The 22,064-nt window shown below is 41.6% G+C and overlaps 3 protein-coding genes across 6 annotated transcripts in view; all 3 read right to left on the minus strand.

The window, feature by feature from the left end:
• Positions 1-152: 152 nt before the first annotated feature.
• On the minus strand, positions 153-12,743 carry usp40 (ubiquitin specific peptidase 40). 2 transcript variants are annotated; one of them, XM_034575394.1, is made up of 31 exons: positions 12,056-12,743; positions 11,901-11,968; positions 11,563-11,676; positions 10,912-11,076; positions 10,583-10,729; positions 10,221-10,364; positions 9,724-9,852; positions 9,409-9,525; positions 9,198-9,305; positions 8,878-9,078; positions 8,383-8,518; positions 8,100-8,181; positions 7,803-7,974; positions 7,614-7,698; positions 7,359-7,429; positions 6,863-7,272; positions 6,631-6,781; positions 6,495-6,549; positions 5,490-5,543; positions 5,181-5,269; positions 4,923-5,009; positions 4,783-4,819; positions 4,589-4,653; positions 4,238-4,312; positions 3,940-4,140; positions 3,406-3,524; positions 3,238-3,303; positions 2,890-3,100; positions 2,574-2,669; positions 2,385-2,479; positions 153-2,153 (listed from the first exon to the last, which is right to left on the minus strand). In XM_034575394.1, exons 1-31 carry the CDS (start codon positions 12,243-12,245, stop codon positions 2,045-2,047), a joined length of 3,849 nt encoding a protein of 1,282 aa, XP_034431285.1. In that variant the 5' UTR covers positions 12,246-12,743; the 3' UTR covers positions 153-2,044. The 2 variants fall into 2 exon arrangements, with proteins under 2 accessions (XP_034431285.1, XP_034431284.1); XM_034575393.1 differs by having other exon boundaries at positions 1,826-2,153; positions 8,383-8,521; positions 12,056-12,733.
• On the minus strand, positions 5,646-21,779 carry LOC117755532 (thrombospondin-type laminin G domain and EAR repeat-containing protein-like). 2 transcript variants are annotated; one of them, XM_034575397.1, is made up of 14 exons: positions 21,396-21,779; positions 20,105-20,328; positions 19,185-19,543; positions 18,673-18,763; positions 18,395-18,551; positions 18,179-18,310; positions 18,020-18,090; positions 17,395-17,556; positions 17,087-17,294; positions 16,742-16,974; positions 15,130-15,308; positions 14,652-14,753; positions 14,191-14,365; positions 5,646-5,660 (listed from the first exon to the last, which is right to left on the minus strand). In XM_034575397.1, exons 1-13 carry the CDS (start codon positions 21,478-21,480, stop codon positions 14,212-14,214), a joined length of 2,157 nt encoding a protein of 718 aa, XP_034431288.1. In that variant the 5' UTR covers positions 21,481-21,779; the 3' UTR covers positions 5,646-5,660; positions 14,191-14,211. The 2 variants fall into 2 exon arrangements, with proteins under 2 accessions (XP_034431288.1, XP_034431287.1); XM_034575396.1 differs by lacking the exon at positions 5,646-5,660 and having other exon boundaries at positions 13,822-14,365.
• Positions 17,811-22,064, minus strand: part of myo10l1 (myosin X, like 1) — a 62,919-nt gene continuing 58,665 nt past the window's right edge. For both annotated transcript variants that reach the window (XM_034575392.1, XM_034575391.1), the window contains exon 44: positions 17,811-17,824. The gene's annotated coding sequence lies outside the window, so the exon portion shown is untranslated. The remainder of the gene's footprint in view (positions 17,825-22,064) is intronic.

The following is a 22,064-nucleotide window of genomic DNA, read 5'->3' on the forward strand; positions in this document are numbered from 1 at the left end:
TGAAATTAATGATGAAAAGATTCATCTTCTAGAAACAATGCATTTGTGTGGTTGGTGAGATTGTTCCCTTTGTACCTAAGTGCTGGATTGACTGACATTAACATGGATAAAGTGGCGCTGCAAGCAGGGAAACAAACCTGTAAGAATGACAATGAGTTACAACTGTAAACCTTTATTGTTGATAAAATACTTTCATCAGACACAAACAGATTTCCACTGTGATACTTCAGCAGAGCAATAACACCAATGTGATCCACAACACTAGTAAATGATACATGATCAAAATAAATTCACCCTTGCGAATATGTTGTATATTTTACTCGTCTGCTTCAATCAACCAAAAGAAAATTGAATTAGTAAAGTCTTGGCACTGATTAAGGCCAAATTAATATATGAGGTTACATATCAAATCAAATCCTCCTCAAAAAAAACATGTCACAATTCAATTGATACAATAACACAAGTATTGTGTCACTTATGTCAAATAAATTATTGTTACTTCCCTGAAGTCCACATATAGTGCATGCAAATGAAACATTACATTGTCCTCAAAGAAAACTCGTGAAGTAAATACAAGATCTTTCCTTTTTTCATCTGGCATTATAACTGGTTTTATAACACAAAGGTTTTGCGCCACACAGTGTTTCCTATGTTTCCTTTAAAATGTGAAAAAGACACAATTAGGTGAAACTGAAGATGCTTTTCTTCTTCAATTTCCAGCTTCATCAAAGGTGAATAATGTCCAACAAAGGATAATTAAGTTATTTTTCCCATTTACAGAATATGAAGAGACGTAAAGAACCCTGCAGCTGCTGTCAGTGAACACCTGAAATGTAAAATACACAGATTTATACATTAAAGACAGTGTTGCTGTGTAAATACTTTAACTGTAGTTTACTGTAATAGAAGAGGCCAGCAGAGGTAGAGTGAGAGAGGTAGAGAGTGAGGTAGGGAGGAAGGAGCAGCGCTAAGGCGTCTCCATGTTAAGGCCCGTCTCTCCTCTCCCTTTTCAACCTAAAATAAGCCCGTCTGTAAAGCCCATGATACAGGATTGTGTTCACGGTGCATTGTGACAGGTTTGTTATAAAAAAAAAGTGAAAGTCACTTGTTGTAAAACCTTGTAAAAGAACATGAGAAGTGAGTGAGGTTATGTTTTCACCCGTTCGTTCGTTTGTCAGCAGGATCACGTAAAAACGCAAAAAAGAAAATGGGCCGAGAAAGAACCCATTAAATGTTGCACTGGATCCAGGATTTTTTCCCCTCTTTCATTATCGACGCAAGAGATGGCAGTTTGGGGGAAATTTTCAATTGAAAACCAGGGATAATTCACGGATCTTGATGAAAAGAATCAGGCACATTTAGGGGCCTGATTCCGAGTGCTTGCAATTTGGGGCAGATCCAAGTTAAAATTTGAATGGGGTACCATAGGCCTTTTTTTAAAGCCACAAAACAGTGATACATTATTGCGTGGATCAGGATCCAGGACTTTTTGGAGCTCAGATTGGGCCCTTGACAAAGTTATACACTCTACTGAGCGTCATACTAGTTTTCTTCTGCAGTGGCTTGTACTGGACGACTGGTTGCTTAAAGACTAATTAAAATTGTATTTGTTTAACCACAACATACGAACAGTTTTTCATTGCAGGTTTCTAATCTCAAGAGGAAATAAAGTATAAATACTTAAATTCATACACTTATTGATATTAGGTTGTGATTTAGCAGTTGACCGATGCAGCATTAACTCTTGCGAGAGCTGATAAATGTGTGGTGGCCGGAATATTTAGAGCCTGTAGAGGCAGGAAGAAATAAGTCATCAAAATAAAGGGTTGCAAAATATTGCAAATATTACAAAACAGCAAATCAAAGATGATTTTTTTTCCTCTTTGGGACGCAGAAAGGAATTAATGGTTTGATTTTGTGAAGAAAGAAAATAGCAAAGACTTCAAAGTGGATTGTCTTAAATGCAATGTGGCATCTGTGTATGCGTGTGCATGTAGTGTTATAGGTAGTCCTGATTCGTCCATGCACCTACGGGAGCCGGGTGCTATCTGAATTCCCCAACATTGATTGACAGCGCCACCTCTGGCTTCCTAGATTTGGTCTGTCCAGCATTCTTCTGCGGTGCAGCGACATCAGATCCTGCAGCTTTTTCTCTAAAGATAAGATAAGAGAATAAAAAAATGTTAGATAAGAATAAGTCAAACTAATGGACAGTTTAGAAGTTTCACAGCAGCCAAATAATACAATCTGCTGAAGAGCTGGAGTTTTCTTTTCCCTACAGACAGTTCAACAGCAACTTCCATACAGACAAAAATCCCAAATATTATAGCGAATAACAAAACATTTTCCCAGCTGCTGCATCTGGAAAAGTGAAAACATCCCACCCTTTCCTGCGTTGCTCTGCCTGCTCCCGGAGCCTCTGCTGGCCCTGCTTGTCCTCCAGCGTGACAAAGTCCCTGTTGTTGTCGATTAATAGATTCTGAAAAAGACAAATCAGGAACAGATTGAGTTGTTTCTCACACAAAATCAAAACTGACTCTTTTACGAGCAAACAGGAGTTTGACTTCAAACACCTTGATGCCGATTGTGTCGCCATCTTTGAGGTGGAACGGCGCTCCCAGCAGGGATTCTGTTCGCTTCTTCTTTTTCTTTTTGGAAACCTGCTGGTTCTGAAAGTAACAGACACATTATTTAGTGTTAATAGACCATGAATGAGCAAAATGTACAACAATACTGAGATATGAGGGTCATTTCTATACCTGGGTTTATGTTCGCTGATCTGCATTAATGTGAAAGCTTATATTTTACAGAATAAACACTGTAGAAGAGCAAATATACATATAAATACACCTAAAAACCAGTTTCCGGTCATGAACCTTCCAATCTTACCCAGTTGGATATTTCTTCCCAGATGTGCTTGTCTGGCTGGTGTTTGGCCAGCAGCAGAGAATCAGGGGAGAGGCCGTAATGTGCAGCCAGACATGTGCGCAGAGAGCGAGGTGAAGAATCACGGGAGGCATCCCACAGCAGCTCCTCTGGGGGGTAGAAACTCCTCTCCCCTGGTACGCCCATCTTCACAGTTAGTAACACCTCCTTGGGCCTTAGGAAGACAAGGAGGAAATAAGGAAAGAAAATGGATTACATAAGCAAGTGAAAGAGGCTTGATCCTGAACCATTTCACACGGTGGGATATTAATGTTTTACATGTTCAGAAATTAGTTCCAGCTTAAACCTTACCCAAGATCTTCCTCTTTCAGGAGCTGTTGCACACAAAGGTCTGTTCCACTGCTCAGCTTCAATTTCCTGATCAGGAGAAGATAAAAAACTTTCTGTATTTATCCAAATGAAAATAATCTCATCTCAGGTATCTGTTAGAAAAAGAAAGGGACTAGAAAGTTGTGATACCTGAGCGTCAGTTGTTGTCCTCTGAGGATTCGTGCCAGCCTCCCTCCCTCCAGCTGCCACACACGCATGAACGCTGTGGTGGGCACAAACATGTTCTGGAGAGCAGGCAGCGTCAACACCTGAAACAGAGGGAGAAAATAAAGAACAGCAAGAGGAGAAGCTTTAAACATTTGGTGGAGAAAAAGCACCAAAATCACAAGCCTCATCGTTACACCCCCTTTAACAGACAAAAGAAGAACAACAACATCTGTCTTTGTATGACAGAAACATTTAAATAGGAGGACTTCTTAGACTGCAGGACATTCTGGATGTGAGCCTCAAATAAGTCAACAATCAGTTTTATTGGAAAATGCAAGAAAACATTACTAAAATCGAGCAACAGAACGTTATGAGAATTCGTTCCCGGTCCACGGTAAACATCAGCCCAACATCAGAGTAATTCAAACTAACAAACATCCAAAGATGATTCATTTAGGAGTTGTTAAAGGAGTGGACTGCCTAACTACGTCTTAACACATAATCTACATGTTGTACCTGAGTCTTGAGATCCTCCAGTGTGACCTCATCTGATATCTCCACCTGTCCTACACTTCTCAGCTCCACCGTGCTGCCGTCACACAGAGGAGGAGAGGGACTCTGTGTTTCCCCTGTAGTCTTCACACTGTCAGTGTGTTTAAAATCTGTCTCTGCGTTTTGGGGATCCAGATACAGCCACATGGTTAAGTTGAGGAAACCCTGACAGAAAGAGAGAGACAACAAAAGGTTAAAATGAGAAAGGTAAAGTTAGAATATATCAAACATCTCCCACAAGAGATTAAAAACATTTAAGAACCTTGGGAGGAAGTTGTCCTTCTGTGACGACTAATGAATCTCCGCTGCTGATCTTCAGCTCTGACAGAGAGGCGTCCTGAGAATACAAGGTTGTTGTTAACACGTGGACTGACATATACCAGCATGCCACTTTTACCAAAAAACATTTCATACTTCCAGGCCAGTTGACTTTATGAATGCATGCGTATATTTTGCAAAGACACCTTCAAAGGGCCTTCCTGTTAAACGATAACACATTTAAAGATTCTCTGAGAGGATTTTGCCGTTGAGATGAAGCTGCAATGATACGTTATCCCTCAACACCGTTTGATTAGGGTCTCGCATGATGTTTAATCTACTCTCAGTCACTCACCTCGTCCATAAGTGGCTCTCCAACCTCTTCGCACCAATCGAGCCTCCTCAAGTGCCAACAGGTTCCTGCATGCACACATTTGACTGACATCAACCAACCAGACATTACAGCACAGCAGTTAAATATATGTTTGATGTCAGCGTCACAAAAGCATTGAAAATCTTCATCTACAGTAAGAACAAGTGAAGTTTTACCATCGAGTCCGACAGCATCCAGCATCGACTTTAGACACTGAAAGTAACAAGATTAAATACAATTTGATTTACACACATAACACACAGGCAATGTAAAAAGTTTGAAACTTGCAGAAAATAAGTTGATTTTTCCCCCTCACCTCTTTGACTGTGCAAGTTTCCTCCACAATTATGTCCATCTCCATGCCAGTAGAGGGCGCTGCTCCCACAGAGAAATGCAAAAACAGCTGCAACACAGAGAGAAACATCAATCGAGCGTTTACAAAAATCTCATAACTCTTCTTGATTTGTTTTAAAACATATAATAAGACACTGTGCTGGTGACGGTTCCATGACATTCACCTGTGCAGCTGCGAACACAAAAGGATTTATTGAAGATGTCAAATGAAAAGACACACCTGTGATGCCTTGGGGGCATTTCCCAGACAGAGAGTCAGTGTGGTCATGAGTCGCACGCCTGCATCTCGAACGCTCAGCTCCTCGCACACTGCCGGAGAAACCAGAGTCAGATAAGTGCACTTCAGTAAATGTTTTCTACAACTTCAGACACAGATGATAAGAAAAAATTACACACAGGGAGGGTTCCTTTTAAAAGAAATTAACAAGAGGACAGAGCAAAGGAATGTGTATCTTAATATTTTTGATGAAATGAGGGGGATTTCCAGCTGTTACTGATGTGCACCCCCAGGTAAGAAATGACAGAGTACCTGGAGGAAGGAGTTTCCCTGTGCAGTCCACCTGTCTCAGACAGTAGTTAGCACCTGGTCAGTGAGACAGAAACAACAGAACTGAATTGAGAACATAAACATATAAAAATATTCAATATATTATACTCAATATTTTTAGTAAAGTGTTAATAAAAAATAAAAAAAGGACATCTCATCATGGTTTTACTTTCATAATTAACTCAATGATATTCACTGGTTTGAATATAAAAATGTAAAAGCTTTTAAAAACACATCTTGAGCCATTTTCAGACATGAACTCAGGAAATTCTCCAGACAAGGTGGCCAAGATTTTGTCTTCCACATATGAAGAATGCAGCAGGACACGTTAACAACAACGCAGAGATCTCTGGAGCATTTAGGTGCGTGTGTGTTGGGCAGGATGAAACACATAAATTCAGCTGTGGGGATGTCATGTCTTTGTTAACAGCACATCAACACCTGCATCGGCCCCAATCACCAAAAACTCTTGAATCTCGTTGTCTTCGCCAGTGTCTTCTACGTGGATGGCATCTCTTTTTCATCTTGAGATTTCTTTTCTTTTCAGTTTTGCATCTATTGGGTGTTAGAACCGTCATAAATGCGCCTACTCCCTTTTTGTGAATTCTCTGGATAATCTCCTGCTGTATTCTCAGTTGGGCACATTATCCAGAGTTTTACTCGGGGGGGCTGGCAGCAGAAACTCCACAGAATGTCCGCAGCAACGGACTCAGACATTTGTGTTCTCACATCGAGCCCCTCCAGATAATTTCACGAGACTATCCAGAGTTCAGTGTATGTCTGGGAGCAGCTTTATATAATGTACATGAATTAGATTCATTTAAGAAGCTTTGATGTACCTGACATCAAACCTGCTTTGACGTACGTTCATGTGCTGCTACATTGTGTAAACAGATCCTGACTAATAATGGAGGTGGGGAGTTGTAAGGGAATCCCTTGCAGACATGTGCAGTTATGTGTAGTTATGTTTAATACTGAGCGTCTTGCCTGGGGCCTTCTGCTGCAGCTCCTCCATGGCCCTTTGTTTCACCTCACCCAGCAGCTGTGAGCGAGACACATTAAACAAGACTAAAGAAGATGCAAGAAGAAGGAGCAAAAATACAGACGCACAAAAAGGACTAACCATGTTTCCTGTAGCTGGAACCTTAATTTTCCTCCTCTCCTCAACCTCCCCTTCACGTCCTCCTCCTCCATGAGGTTGAAACTCCACCTGCAGCCAGCGGCAGTCAGACGGTGTAGTCACAGTGACAACATCTCCATTTAGGGAAAACACACTAAACAAAGACAAGAAGACAGTTGTAAAAAAAACACGTGTATAAAGAGACAACAGGAAATCAGATTGCAGAGGATTTTACCTGCTGTCAAACGACTGTGGCTCCAGCACCAACAGCGCGTCTCCGTCTTTGAGTGACAGCTCCTTCAGCGTCCGCTGCATGTCGTCGGGTGGGAACACCCTCCACCCGCTCGCCCCTCCTCCCTCTCCTGCTCCTTGCTCCCCTATCTTTCCTCCCTTATGCTCCTGGCACAGCAGACTCTCCTTAGGCTCCCCCAGCGCCTCCTTCACCTCCCCGAGTGTCACACCACCCGCAAACCCTCTCGCCTCCCTCTTGAGTCCTGGTCCCCCATTTTCAAAACCCCCTCCGCTCTCCTTATATTCCACCCCATTCCTCGCCTCCTGCTCCACGTCTTCATCCAGAAAGGGACGGACTACAGTCAGCAGCACGGGCTCCCACTCGGCTCCAGTTAGGATCGCGGCGCCACACACCTGAAGGGATTCAAACCAGTATAAACATGAGTTCGTTCGGATCTGGACTTTGGAGCAGGTTTGTGATGAAATGTGATTTTCTTCACCTCTCTGCCGTTCCACACAAACAAGTCAGAGTTTGTGTAAATGCCTGCACTGTACAGGGAGACGTTGTCATCTGAAAAGAGAAGCACAACCAGAGTGATATCACAGAGGTGTACAGAATGTGAAGTTACACAGTCCTCTTAAGGCTCATTAATACTCAACGTAAGAGAAATGGCTGAGGACATTTGCTACATGGTCTCTTTTCAATGTAAAGGCAGCAGAAATGAGCCTTTAAAATATTTTTCTAAATGTCTCACCTGTGAGAGTATTGTAGAGGTGTAAACCTGCTGGAAGACTCTTGGCCACAGTCAAAGCCATGTCTCCTTCCCAGAGTTCCTGCATCTGAACAGACAAATCCGCACATGCAAACACAGATTATTTCTGCCGTTTGTTTCTTAACACGTTTCTAAAACATGACAAACAGTGATTTTTGGGGAGGAGGTTACCTGGTAAATAGTTAATCGCAGGACTCCTACAGTCTGTCTACGATCGAAGCTGAGGGTGGTGCCTTCGTTGGGTTCTTTGTCCGCTGGTTGCAGGGCTCCATTATCAAGTCTGTAACAGGGGGCCAGGTGCAGACGCAGCTCCACTGTGTTGTTAGTGGCTTCAAACTTCTGGCTGTGACAGAAACAGAGCTGATTCATATCAGTCTTTTTGCAACAAGCCACCTTTTCGTAGAGTCATGGGAACTTAAGATACCAATAAATCATCCATTGATTGTGAACATGTGGTTGTTTGTTTACCGCATTTCTTGCACTTTGATGTTCTCCTCCTGAGCCTTCTGGACGAGGTGGAAAGGAACTTTATATTGTGGATTGTTCAGAGCTTGAAAAAAAACAAAAAAACATTGTGAGTATATATATTTCACACATCTTATTACTTAATTTTTCCTTTACGTGATGAATTTATGACTCAACAGAATGAAACCAATGATTAATTGATCCTTATTTCTCAACATGAACTCCCTCAACCCAACAGTGCAGATATCATCTTTCCATTACAAATGAAAAACATGGTGTCCGTTACCTTCACTGGGCCTCTGCAGCTGTGTTTTTCTGTAGAACAGCATGTACGCGCTCTCTTTGCCCTGGAACTGCTTCTCTATGTCAGACTCCCTGATGGAGGTCACCGCCGAGTCGTTAAGGTCAAACCAGTGGCTACCCTGCTGACAGGAAGATACACCGTGAGAAACAGCCGTCAAAGTAATCACAAGATGTCCATGAGGAAAAAATATTTAAAAACCAGTCACACTGGATAAATGTCATTTAAATGGAATATTACTCATATTTTACACATTTCTAGTGTTGTATTTAAAGTTTTTATAAGCATTGGAAGAGATATTTGTGGTCTTAAGCATAAAAAAAATCATCTCATTGTAGTTTTACATCTCGTCTCTCACTCTCACAAAGCATTTGTGCTGATTGGCTGACTGTTTCTGAGTGATGCATGGCCAGGCCAACCACAGTAATGGATTGTAGCCGACTACTGTTGCTGGTTAGACATTATAAACTGCCGTTATACCTCTGGTTCAGGTTCTGGTTTCTGGTCCGATCCTTGCTGTTGTTCAGCAGCTCCTGGGTCTGGAGCTGTCGAAGGATCAGAGTTAGTGGTCTGCTCTGTTGGGACCGGGGGCTCAGTCACTGGGCTTGGCAGGTTAGTCTTCAGTGCTACTCTGGTGGCATTGGACACCAACATGAACACATCATTGTGGGACTGCAGGAACTACATCAGAGGAGGAAAAGTAAAAGAAAGGGTGGTTTATGCACAGAAAATGTGGGGGAAATAAACTTATGTAAGCCTGAAATTACACCAGCGATCGTTATCAAAGAAACCAAATTTACCTTTCCTATGGGACCGTAGGGTTTTCTGAACTTTTTGCTCCAAGATGAACCGATCATATTCATGAGTTTCTGGCCCAGTTGGTCCACCAGGACAGTCTTAGATGGCTCCTAGTAGACAGGAAATGAACAGCACCAAATAAGGTTTCCTCCATAAAAATAACACCTAGATTAAATTCAGCAAAAGAATGTCTTGGAGTTGTCGTTGCAGCACCTGGGCGATTATAGTAGTTAGGACAGACAGAGGGTCGTCTTCTTGGAGTTTGGGCTCAAACGCTTCCTTGACCTCCTCCTTGACTTTCCTCTGAGTTTTAGGTTTGCAGTCCTCCTCCTGAAAATGACACAGATGTTTCCTTTGCTTACACACACATTTAAAAGCTTGCAGTTTTTGACTGTTCTTTTCTCATAATTTAAAAAAAGAATTCTGACAGAAATGACACCAAAATGCTTATAAGCAAATAGGTGTTTTTAATACTAATTTCATGAGGAATAAGCAGTAATGGCCTCTGCTTATCTCTGCTTTTCTCACCGGAGGCTCCCATCGGCCGAGCTGGTCAATGTCCCGGATATAAACGTGGTAATGGCCACCATAACAGCCGCCCTTATGGATAATCACAGAGAACAGGTCGTAGGTGTAATCAGAGTCGTCTCCATTAGTCTGTTAGAGAGAAACACAAAGATGGAATTAAACTCAAACATTGCTATTAGGTTATTTGCAGCACTATGAAATCAATAATAGAGAGTAATATGAAACTATAGATATTTTTCCATTATCGTATGATATATATCATCATACCCCAAAGCTCTACCTGTAGATATAAACACCATAAATATGTCAGATTTTATGTATCAAGACCTTTCCCAAGAAATTTATTCAAATGTGGACAAATGTTGTATCCTGCAATATTACGGAAATTCTTGAATGAAAACATAACCTCTTTGGCAGAGAGATTTAAGAAAAAAAAGGCAAGTTAAATGTGCCTTATCTGAACAATAGCGAGTTTAGAGAGTTAAAAACTCAAGTACCTGCTCACAAAATGGCCGCAGGTTGAAGGTGAGGGGGAAGCTGTAGCGTCCAGTCTCCTTGTATCGCTCACATTTGGCAAAGTCGAAGCTGAATCTCAGCAAAGACATGGTCAAGAATGGAGGAAGCTTCTGCAGCTTCGCAGACTGAATAATAACAAAATGAACAAAGAAATTAAGGTAAGAAACAGAAACAAAAAAATCTATATTTTTTATGTTATTAAATATGTTGTATTGTTCATTTAATCAGTACTAAGATAAGACTTGCTCAAAAGGAGAAAGTTGGAAGAGATCAACTTTATTATCTCTGGACTTTATTATAACCTTTGCTATTGTGTTAACACAATGTGAAAGCTGTAACTGACCTTGGCAGCGGTGACCAGCCTGTCGCACTGTGCACAGCAGTACAGGTTATTGCCCTCAAACAACTCCTCCTCCACAAACATGTTCCACAAAGCCTCCTCCAGGCTCAACACGCCACAAACACACGCTGTCAGGTCCAGAAAGTCCTCCTGAAGAAGACACAGATAAAAATGACATAATTAAAAATCAGTTTTGGAATGTAGTGGTGAGATTTAATCTACGACAATATCTCCTGTAGTGTTTGACATCAAATTTATTCTAATCTCTTCAAAATGTATCTAAAATGGAGCCAGGCCAGAGGGACAGACGATCCATGCACATGTGGACACACCTGTCTCTGGCTGACGTTTCCACACTCCTTGCAGACAATGCTGTTGACAATGGTCCCGTGGTAGAGCCGGTGAATAAATGTACTACCACTGGTTCCCACAAGAGAGTGCTCCAAAGCGCTGAACAGGATTCTGTTCAGCTCCTGCACATCATGCTGATTTGTGCCCTGAAAGAGGACGACAGCGGAAATAAAAAGGATCAAACTCAGGAGAGAAAGACGTTCTATAAAACCATATAACCATTTTCAGTATCTGTAGATATAACAGAAGAAATCCATGCACGTCACTGTTTTAGACTTTTTAATTTCTTTTGTGCGTTATCACTCTCTCACTCTCAAGTTACACTCTCGTGACTTCAGAGCTCAGGTTCAAGTTTAATCACATCCTCAAATTCTGTGTCTGTTTCTTTCTCCCTCGTAGTGCATTTGTTTTGCATGACTACAGCTGAAATGCCTCCGGACAAAAACGGAATTCCTATCATGACAACTCATGAGTAAGTCTGGAATTCAGATTAGTGAATTCCAGGGTGTTTCTCCAGGCAGGACTGGAAGGTCAATGAATCAGCGAAATGAAAAGCGTAACCTGAGCCGCTCTCCATATGATAGCAGTCATCTCACTGATCATAAACAAACTAACAAACAAGGGGAACGGACCTCGCTGCTGTTCCAGCCGAAGCTGTCAGTGAGGTTGGCGGTGGAGGCGCTCTGCTGGTCCACCAGCAACAGACGGGCGAACAGTCTCTGCAGCTCCAGTGGGATCAATCTGACCTGAGGAGAACATCAGACACACACATAGTGCATCAGCTCCAACTGGATCTGTTCTGTTTACATTGTATTCCTATTGCCTGTTTACTTTCTATTATGTTAGCAATGTCTATTTTTTTTACTGTCCTCTTTCCTGCTGCAACACTGCACATTTCTCTGTTATTATAATCCTAGTAAAAGGATTATTTTATCTCATCTTATCTCTACAGGCACCTTGCCAGTCTTACTTTGGCCCCTGGTTTCTCCTTGTCCTCCAGGCATCCTAACTCATCTGGCCCCAAACTGAACAGCTCCTCTGCGAAGGTAGAAACCAAACAATGTCAACAGTGCAATAAGCAGCAGTGAGGGGCGGTGGATCCGAGGAGGTCATCCCCGGCCTCACCTCTGAACTCGGGGGTGAACAGCAGGGTCTGGAGCAGAGAGTTCAGGTAGCACGTCCCTCCCTGGTTCTTGATGCCGCAGAGGTCGCTCCTTCCTCGGGCGGGAGGTGGCTCGTCTCCCCCCTTTGGGGGAAGGTGGGTGGAAGAGGAGCCTCCCTCATCCTCCTCTTCCTCGAACAGGTTCCCGAACATGCCGGGTGGGTTTCTGTGTTTTGTATCTGACCGTTTCGTTCTGCGGGGACTCGCAGCCTCGCAGTGAACCGTGTGTTAGCCCTGGGACACCTCTTGCTATCTCATCTTGGTCTTACCGAGCTCCCTGTTCACAGTGGCCGGGCTGACTCTGAAGTAAGAAGACTTCACGGGGCTGAACATAGCGACTGTGACGGGATAATATACGCGTTAGCCTCGCAGGTAGCTAGCTCACCACGCTAACGGAAGCTAAATCAGTGGCAGGACACTGACGAGCAGCTTTACCGGAAAAACAAATCAGGCTTTCGGTAACATTAACGGCCTGAGTCTGTACTGATGGAGGAAATAAAAACTTTAAACCGAAACTCGGAATTATATTTTATTCCAAATGGCGCCTGACACCGACTCTTTCTGCTCTGTCGGCCTGACTACAGATAAGAAGCGAAAGGTAAATAAGAATACCGTCGGTGGACAGTGGGCAGCCATGTTTCTTCCAGCCAGAGAATGCACCGATGCATTGTGGTACTTGTAGTTCCCCACTTGGTTGACATACACGCTTAAAATCAACACAAACTCAAATCTAAAAATAAATATTGTTTAATTTGTGGTAATTCTCGCTCTGTGTTTCTCTCTTTACGATTTAATTGTAACATTAATGGCTGCACAAACTACATTTACCCGTGTTTCCCAGCATCCGTGTTTCTTCCTGTACTAATGCATTGTGGTACTTGTAGTTTCACACCTGGTGAACGTGCACTGAATATATTTTCTTTTAACATTTCCTGGCCAGTACTAAAAAAATATGTCTTTTTTTGTGTAGTTTTCTCTTTACGATGCAGCCATTTTAATTTTAACAATTCACAATTCAATTTATATTATACAAGGACCATGGAATTTGTGGTCCCATAGCACCAAACTTGATTTATAGATGCTACATTTTATAGAGGTTGGCAGCTATCTGCCCAGGGCCATGTTTGAAGGTTTGCATACCAATCAGAGACCTCGCCAGGTATCCGATTAGCCACAAAATAACTTGGAATGAAAACTTGTGCACTGCAGGGTGTGCTTGACACCCTTGTTTCCAGCCCTGCATGCTTCGACTGAACATCGCTAGGAGCTAGGAGGTTAACAAACGCGTAAACAACTCTTGTCTTCCATAATAAAACTGGTTTATTGTCATGTCAATAATTTACTTTTACACACATACACATAAAAAAAATAATATCAGGCTAATTTTCTTTGAGAGAACACATTCCAGCCGTTAAAGAAAATGTTTAAATATATTTTAATTTAAAATGTTTTTACAGAAAGTTAGGAATTCTTTCAGGCTTTCTTGAGTTGTAGTGTGTATTTCTTTCAGAAAATACCCACAAATAGACATCTTTTAAAATGAGGTACATTAGTTGTTTACCTAGCCTTCTTGCAGGGTAAGTGAATGCAGGGTTGGTTGTTTTACCAAATTCCCTCAGCTAAAATCCCTGGGAAAGTTATCCACCACATAAATCATCAGAGTTTTTCCGATTACAGATAACGATTTTTCCTTTATTATTTTGTTTAACTGTTGTTATTTTTTGTTTTCTGTAAATGTTATGGTGATGAATAAATGATGGTCAATGCAGTTTCCATGCTACAAGGATGTAAGACACTAAATCCTATGTGAATTTGATGTAATGTTTCTCTAAAACCATCTAATTTAAAGACATTTATACTAAGAAATATCAAATCATTCTTCAAAACCCACCATAACAAATTTCTATGAATATGAAACAACACTTAGGACTTTATGATTCGCTATATAGCCCCTGACTGTACAGTAGGTAATTAAGGTTGAGCCAGAAATTGTGGACAGGAGCAGTATTGTACAGGCACAAAGGTGTTGCAACCATGTTTGCAAACAATTTCTCACACACGAACACACACAAAAGGATACACACACAAACACACACACATACACACACACACAAACACACTAAAAGGTTTTCAGCTTAAACACTTTGGAGAGAGGCTCTTTGGCACTAGAGTATATCAGATAGGATTCTCCCTTGGAGCTGAAAAACTCCCAGTCACTGCACCCGATGGTTGGGAGCCAATGAACAGGAACAAAGCCTTCATATCCCTGCCATCTAAAATGCAAACAGAGAAGAAGAGTTCAATCAAATGTGTATTTGCATCTGCTCAACAATTGCTCGAAAAAAATAGCTGTGGGCCATTTCGTAGTTCCTAGTGAATCATCTTGTGTCAAAAGTGCTGGTATGCTTTCCCGTGTCTGGCTCACAGGAAGGAAATAAATCGACATTACAAGAGTGTATGTCCTCGAGATGATTTCAGCTCTAAATTAGAGCCCGATCATCATGGGTGAATTATTCAACAGTGGGAGGGGTGTTGTTGACAAGTTGACAAGTTGACTACCTGTAGAGAACGCTGTTCAGGGAGTAGGATTCTCCGTTAAAGGAGTTAGCCACAATCAGAAAATGCTCCTCCCCGAGGCTGAAGAATTCCCAGTCCACTGCACTGGAGAGACAGGATGGTATGTGGTTATTGCAAGTGAAGGAGATATGGCAGGAAATGTATTATTACACAGGAAGTGTTCCTGCAATCAAGCTATGTGCATATCTAACAGACTGTATTTAAAGAGGCACAACACAAGTGATGCCAAAACGTCTTGATCGCCCCCTGGTGGCTGCCTGTAGTATAGGTCTTAAACACCTCCATGTTAGCAGATGGGACATGGGCCTAACTAATAAGTCAAAAATACATTTTTTGTTTCTGTCATTTTAGTTGGTTCTCATCACACCGATGAATGTTCAAGTGCCCATATTCTGGTAAGTTTGGTTTTATATGTAGTCTATATATACAGTATATATGTAAAATGCTTGCAGACGTGTACCTGTAGGTGGTAATATCCTGGAAGCGGACAAACAGCTGTCCATTCAAGTCCAGTTCGTAGATGGTGGAGTTGATGGCGTATTGACTTGGTTCGTTACCATGGAGTCTGTTTCCATTGGCAACAACCAAGAAGAATCTGCTGCCAATCTGGAACATTTCCCAGTCTGTGGCGCAGAACGTCTAGTTTGAACGTAAGAAAGAAAACAAACAGGTGGCGTTGCGGATGTCGGAAGTGTTAAAACATGAAAGAAGACATCAAAGAATCCCCACTGCATAACAAATGAAACCAGCTTGTGTCTACCGCCATGCTAGCTGCTTTAGGAGGATGTATTCAGACGCAGCAGCACTTTAAGTAAAAAAACTAACATTTACATGCTAACATTGCTAACAGTGGCAATGTTATGATGTGTAATAGGTTTAACCCGGTGACCATATATAACACATTAGCATGCTAACACGTAAAACAAAAATATAGCTTATGCTCTTGAGAATATTGTTAGTTGTATTCGTTCATAATGTATTTAATCGATTCAAATTTTGACTTGGTGGTGGCACTAGTGATAAAGTCAGGCTTTGTACCAAATACATAGCCTGGCAGTCCATCTAACGTGTCAATCAAAAGCACAAACGTCTGGTGGAACAAGAGTCTGAGGATCATCAAAGTCAATAGGACAGGTCATCTGGGAACTAAGAGTATCTGCTCAAATGTGTGAAAGATATTACACTGGATAAGTGAAAACTTTGACCTGATGGTTGCACTAGAGGAAAAGTGAAGGGTTTATCAAAATTATTAAAACTCAACCTGTGAGGAGCTTGAATGTCTGAGTGAAAATTCAAGACAATCCATCCAATGGTTGATCAGATATTTAATTCAGTACCACAAATATTGACATATGTCACAGGACCAGCAAAGTCAGTAGACTTCATCCTCTGGGGACCATGCACCATTTAATGGTAATTCATTAATTAGTTATTGAAATTTTCAGTCCAAGTGGTGGATGAATTAACCATTTCATTAATGCAGCCATGTGGTTTCCATGTTTAAAAGGTGTGATTATTATGTTTTCTCTCTCATTTGATAATTTCAGGTGATTCATTTTCACTCGCCCCAGGGTGCTCTGGGGAGCCCTCAAATGGAACTGTGGAGTTTCCCTTAATCACGCACCTCCTTATGGTTTCTCATGTGACTATCAATGTGTCAACGCCTGCACCACAAATGTGGCTAGATTTAAATATATGATTGCCTATCAGTACATGTCAAAGCACTGCTATCGCTGAAACCAATCATGGCAAACCACACGCTCTATTTTTGGCACTTCTTGCTCCCCCATCTCTTTTCCCATTTATCTCTCCCTGTTTGTATTCACTTCCTTCTTTGTGTACAGGTGGGTTTTCATACTGATCTCAAAGATACTGATCTCATCAAAGCCCAGCTGCTCAGACAAAGACTCTATGTATGGAAACCACACTGCATAATGTTGCATCAAAGTGCTACTAAGCTAAGTCTACACAGACGCTTGAACACCTGCCAAGTTCAACCTGTAGTACGGTACCCAACAACTGAATGATTAAAGTTTTTTAAAAGTTTTTGGAGTTATATGTTCACAACATACCTTAATTTTCTGGAACACCTGGAAGCGTCCATTGACCCAAACGTAGATGACAGAGTCTACAGCTGTGGTAACTCCATCGAAAGCATTTGCGACCACCAGGAAATGGTACGGTCCGACGGTGAAGAACTCCCAGTCATAGGCCCCCGAGGTCAGCAGCGTCTGGTGAACCTCAAAAGACTTTGTTAACCTGTTCCACTTGTATATCACACTGTCAATAGTGTGATTGTTATTCCCTAAAAGACAAACCAGAAGAGTAATTATTGTATTTTAATATTTTAGTCAGGTTTAATGCAGGAATCCTGAAACTTTGATTGAGTTCTATCATGTGATCGATTCGTTTTGTACCTTGTCTATGATTGGCCACTGCGAGATAGGTTTGTTGCTTGATGGTAAAAGCCTCCCAGTCCCGGGCACAGTAGGTCTGCAGAGACTGGAACCGCACAAACTGTTTTCTTTTCTTGCTCCACTTGTAAATCACAGAAAAGTCCGTCCCAGACTCTTTGTCAAAGCGTTTGTCCGAGTCTCCTCCAGAGTTAGACACCACCAGAAATATCTACATCAAACAATAAAAAAGGGCAAATATTGGGTCAAAGCTTATAATAATGAGACTAAACGGTGACCTCTGATATTTTTTGAGTTCCTTTTTGGCGTACTTTCTTTCCTATGTTGAAGTGTCTCCAGGCTAGAGCTTCGTGTGTGGAGATATTCTGGTAGACTTGGAATCCCGACTGGGTCCACAGATACACAGCAGAGCCAGAAGCTTTGGAGCGTTGAGCCATGGCAGCCATCAGACCCATGCCAGGTACCGGGAAAACCTAAAGAAAATTGAGAAAAACTAAAACTAACTTGTATAACCAAGTTTGTTTCCCACTGTGACCCCTTGCAGGGTCCCTGAAACCCCTGTTTGGAAAAAATCCTGGTCTTGAAGAACAAAGGTAATTTTCTTCTCATGTGAATTTGATTATGTAAATACAGTGAGGATTCCAGGACTGTGTTTATATAGTGATTATTTTGGTCTTATTGACCACTCAAAGTGCTTTACAGTAACATTCATCCATTCACACAGCACTTCAATACACAGAGCTTCTTCTATCACACAACATTCATACACCGCTAGCCCAACCATCAGGGGATTTTCGGGGTTAAGTCTCTTTCCCAATGGCACTTTGGCATTCAGACTGGAGGAGCCGGGGATTGAAACCACCAACCCTGTGGTAAGTGGACGACAGGCACAGCCACAGAACAGACACAGCAAATATACACAAAGTGGACAAATACCTCTATATCATGCGTTTCTGAGCTGGTGGTCAGGACCTGATGTTCCAACACGTAGTCCAGCCTTTTATGATCTGTGAACACGTAGAGGTGAGAATTTCATCAGTTTTCAACCCAAACTGAGGAGAAATGTGCTGTTGACAGTTGATGTGTGGTTCTCACCCTCCAGCACGGTGACCCACACGGTGCCGTCGCAGAGGTAGAGGCCTTTCTTGAGCGGATTGAACCACAGCTGACCTTGCAGCATCTCCGAGCACGAACGCTCCAAACCCACTGACACTCGCTCCTCCGTGTCTGATCACAACAAGCAGACAGTTAAGGAGGAGAAGGACGGAAGCAGGAGGGATATAAATCTTGTAACTGCCTTGTAAAAGTTACCGTAGGAAGTCAGGTGGCTGTCTTTCTCCTTCCCCGTGATGGGCAGGTCTAGGAGGAGAGGTGGTACTGACAGAGCTGCTAGCTGGGGGTCGGAAGATGGGCAGATCTGATGGGTGGCGTCTGAGCCTGGTACCAAAACCAGCTGTCTTAACAAACCCTGACAGCAGATCGGAAGGAAATGATTGGGAAAATGTATTAGTCGTGTCGTTTGAAATGATTTAAAAGCTTGTTTCTTATGCGCCCCATTAAAGTTAGTGATGAGGAAATATAAATCTTACTGAAAACAAGCCTTTCCATCTTCCCCGGCTGCCGATGTGGAATCTGGATCCCTGAATGTTGACGTCTGAGGGGAAAGGCCTGGTGGGAACGCTGTTTGCCATAAAAGGAGATAATCATTTTTTAATACCTGATGTTGTAAGTTGCTTTTCCTTTTGGAAGTGAGCATAAAGTCTGGGTAATTAAATTAGTCCCCTTCTGTTTTTCTGTTTTTAGTCGACAGGAAAATATGAGGCATGAACTGTATCAGGTGAGCACTAAGTCTGGGTGCTGATATTCCTCCCTTTTCTGCGCCAGAGGGAGTTTCCACTTAAAACCATCCATCACACACTGTCAGGCCACTATGATGTGGCTGCGGGGTGCGAGCAGATTTGGAGCGGTGCCATTGTATTGTGGTGAAGGATCTACTATCCCTCAAGGGGGTTGGGATGGTACAGGAAGAGAGGATGGTGGGAGGCAGACAGAAAACAGACAGAATTCAGGAGGAACAAAACAAAACATCAACGTAACTTACATTTCCAGTGGCGGGTTACAGTCCACCGACAGCCTCACGTGTTGACTGGTAACAGTTAAAACCAGAGTGTGCCACTGGTTATCAGCCAACTCGGTGCCTCGAAACACCCAGTGCTCCACGACCCCTCCGTGACCTTTAAAGAGGAAGTGCAGGCATTTTCTCGAAAACCTCAGTCCCAAGATGATCCGTCCACGTTCCTCATTACTTTGGAATTGCCTCTCCTTCTTCTTCTTCTTCTTTTCCTCTCCATCTTCCCTGATACTCCTCTTATTAGTACTTTCCAAAATGTTCTCCTTCTCCGCCACTGCTCTTTTCTCTTCTGTTTTTGGCATCACCATGGAAAAGATGTATTCATTTCTCTGTAAGAAAACAACAGGGAAAATCATTCAAAGATATTGCATTGTTCTGAAGTGGAAAGTAACAAAGTATATTACAGAGCATATGGTAGATTCCTTGTTAAATGGTAAATATTTGATCATCGATTAATTAATTTGATTATTTTGTTAAACAAAACACTTTTTTAAATCTTTATGGACAAAATGAATAGTCAACTAATAAAATAATCTGAGGAATAATCAATAATAAATATGATATAAAAATTTGTTAAACGCACTCATACTTGTACTAAACTTGCATTTTTTTCAGTTTATATTACTTTTTACTTCTACACAACTACATTTTAATAGTAAACTTCCGACTGCTACTGATAGTTAAACTTATTCTTACTTACTAAAAATCTCAGAAAATTACATAAAATAGTTTATATTATTATTATTATATATAACACTATTCTGCTGCAAAATTAACTTAAATTCCGGTGCTTATGTTTTTTCTGTACTCTAGAAAACATTTTGAATGTATCTTCACGTCGTGGTATTCGTCCTTTTTCTGAAGTAAAGGATCTGAGTACTGCTTCTCACCTTTTGGGCAATTTGTGGGACTTTTAGAGTCACAACAATGGAGAAGTCTTTTGGGAAGAGGTCGCAGTTTGCCAGCACCTGGGAGGAGGGAAAGCTCATGGAGGAATGAGGGCTGGAGAAATGTACCCCCCTCACCCCTCCGGCCTGCTTCATGTGCACCCCCGGCATGAGTCTGGAGGTGTCCCTCTCCAGGACAAAAGACAGAAGATCCAGAGGGAGCAAATCTGCAAACAATAAGGAAATAAAGAAGTCATGAAGACAGTTTTACTGCTTCAACCTATTCATTAAGAAACTGCTGTGCTATAAATCAGTGGTTCCTAACCTAGGGGTCTGGACCCCTGAAGTCGCAAAATAAATGTGAGCGTCCTGAGATGATTAACAGGATAGTAAAGAATTAAAAAGCTTTATCTGCAGATTAAGTTCCTTTTTCAGACTTATCTAACTAGTGCTATTCCCTGGTTTAACACCATATAGTTATAGTCATCCAGGTTTCTAAAAACTATTCAAACTAAGCACCTATATTTTCTTTCCATGCTACTAAAAACTTTTACTTGATTATGTTTCAGAGGGAAATGTTGTAACTTTTATTCCACCGCAGTTATTTAATGGCTTTAGTCACTTTTTAATCACCAATTTAAGAACATGTTCAAATGTTAAATGATGTTATAGTATTGTAGATATAGTATAACTAAGACCATAAATCAAGTTTTGTGACCTTTTTTTGCAGTGAGTACTTTTAATACTTAAAGTGCATTTTCCTGTCTACACTTACATACTTCTACTCCAGTAACCTTTTCAAAGAGGGACTTTTAATGGAGTATTTTACAGTGTAGTATTAAGAAGTAAGGATTTATTTTTCCACGCTGCGTGAGAGAAATAGCCCTGGGTGGCGGTGGAGCTGTAGGAGGTTTTAGCTATTAAAAGAAAGACCTTTATTGGGCAGCAGGAACCATGGAGGAGACGTCACATAAGTACGCCAAGTGCTCGCCCCCGATATTGTGATGTGCATGGAATTGCTGCGGAATCCTAACCACATCCAGTGTCTGTACTTGTTTGTGGATATTCATTTAAGTTAATATTGCACGCAATACTGCACACACAAACACTCCCACTTTACTGTAAGCAGATACAGACAGTTGGAATTATCCAAAAGAATTTTAGCTGGAGGGGTTTCCCAGATTTTAAGATGAAACCGAGAACCATTCACAGAATAATCATTAAGCGAGCATCAAATGTTTGGAAACCTGCTGAGGTAATAGGTGAGATTAAACAGATTAAAATGGTTTAATACCTGTACAGTGTCTCCATGTGTCTGTGGTGGCGTTGATGACCCTTAACCCCAGGAGCAGGAGCTGCAGAAATATCAGCGATGACATCACAAAAAACCTGTTTGGTTCAGTTGCCAGTTGGTGCGACTGTCTCCATGTCTAGTATATTAGTTTTTTTCTCTATCTTAAGTGACTATACACACCAGACCATTGTGTTTTCTTCATACTGATCCAAATTAATTTTATCTCTCCAAAGAAAAATGTCAAGTTGAAAGATTTCTCCTGGAACTCATCAAAGCTACGCCTGCAACCTGAGATTCATAAATAGTAGCAGCAGAGGTCCTGTGCTGGGAGAGAAATCCATTCATCTGTGTGGAGAATCCTGCACCTGCAGCTCCTTTTAAACACCGGGGCCATGCAAATCTCTGAACAGCCCGTCACTCATCCTCCCACAACCGCCTCTGATGACACAGACCTGCCAGAGGGTTGGAGCTTCTCCAGCGCCTCAGCCCAAAAAGTATTTGCCAATAATAGCATTACTTTAACCTGCTAAGATTGGAGTATATTAGTCACAGGAGAGAGCACGGAAATGACTTTAAATAAGTAGTAGTAGTTTTTGTTATCAACCGACAAAGTTATAATTGCTAACAGTCACACACAATTTAATAGTGTGAACAACAATTTGACCTTGT

The sequence above is a fragment of the Hippoglossus hippoglossus genome, chromosome 22 (genome assembly GCF_009819705.1).
Source record: "Hippoglossus hippoglossus isolate fHipHip1 chromosome 22, fHipHip1.pri, whole genome shotgun sequence".
In the NCBI taxonomy this organism is placed as follows: Eukaryota; Metazoa; Chordata; class Actinopteri; order Pleuronectiformes; family Pleuronectidae; genus Hippoglossus; species Hippoglossus hippoglossus.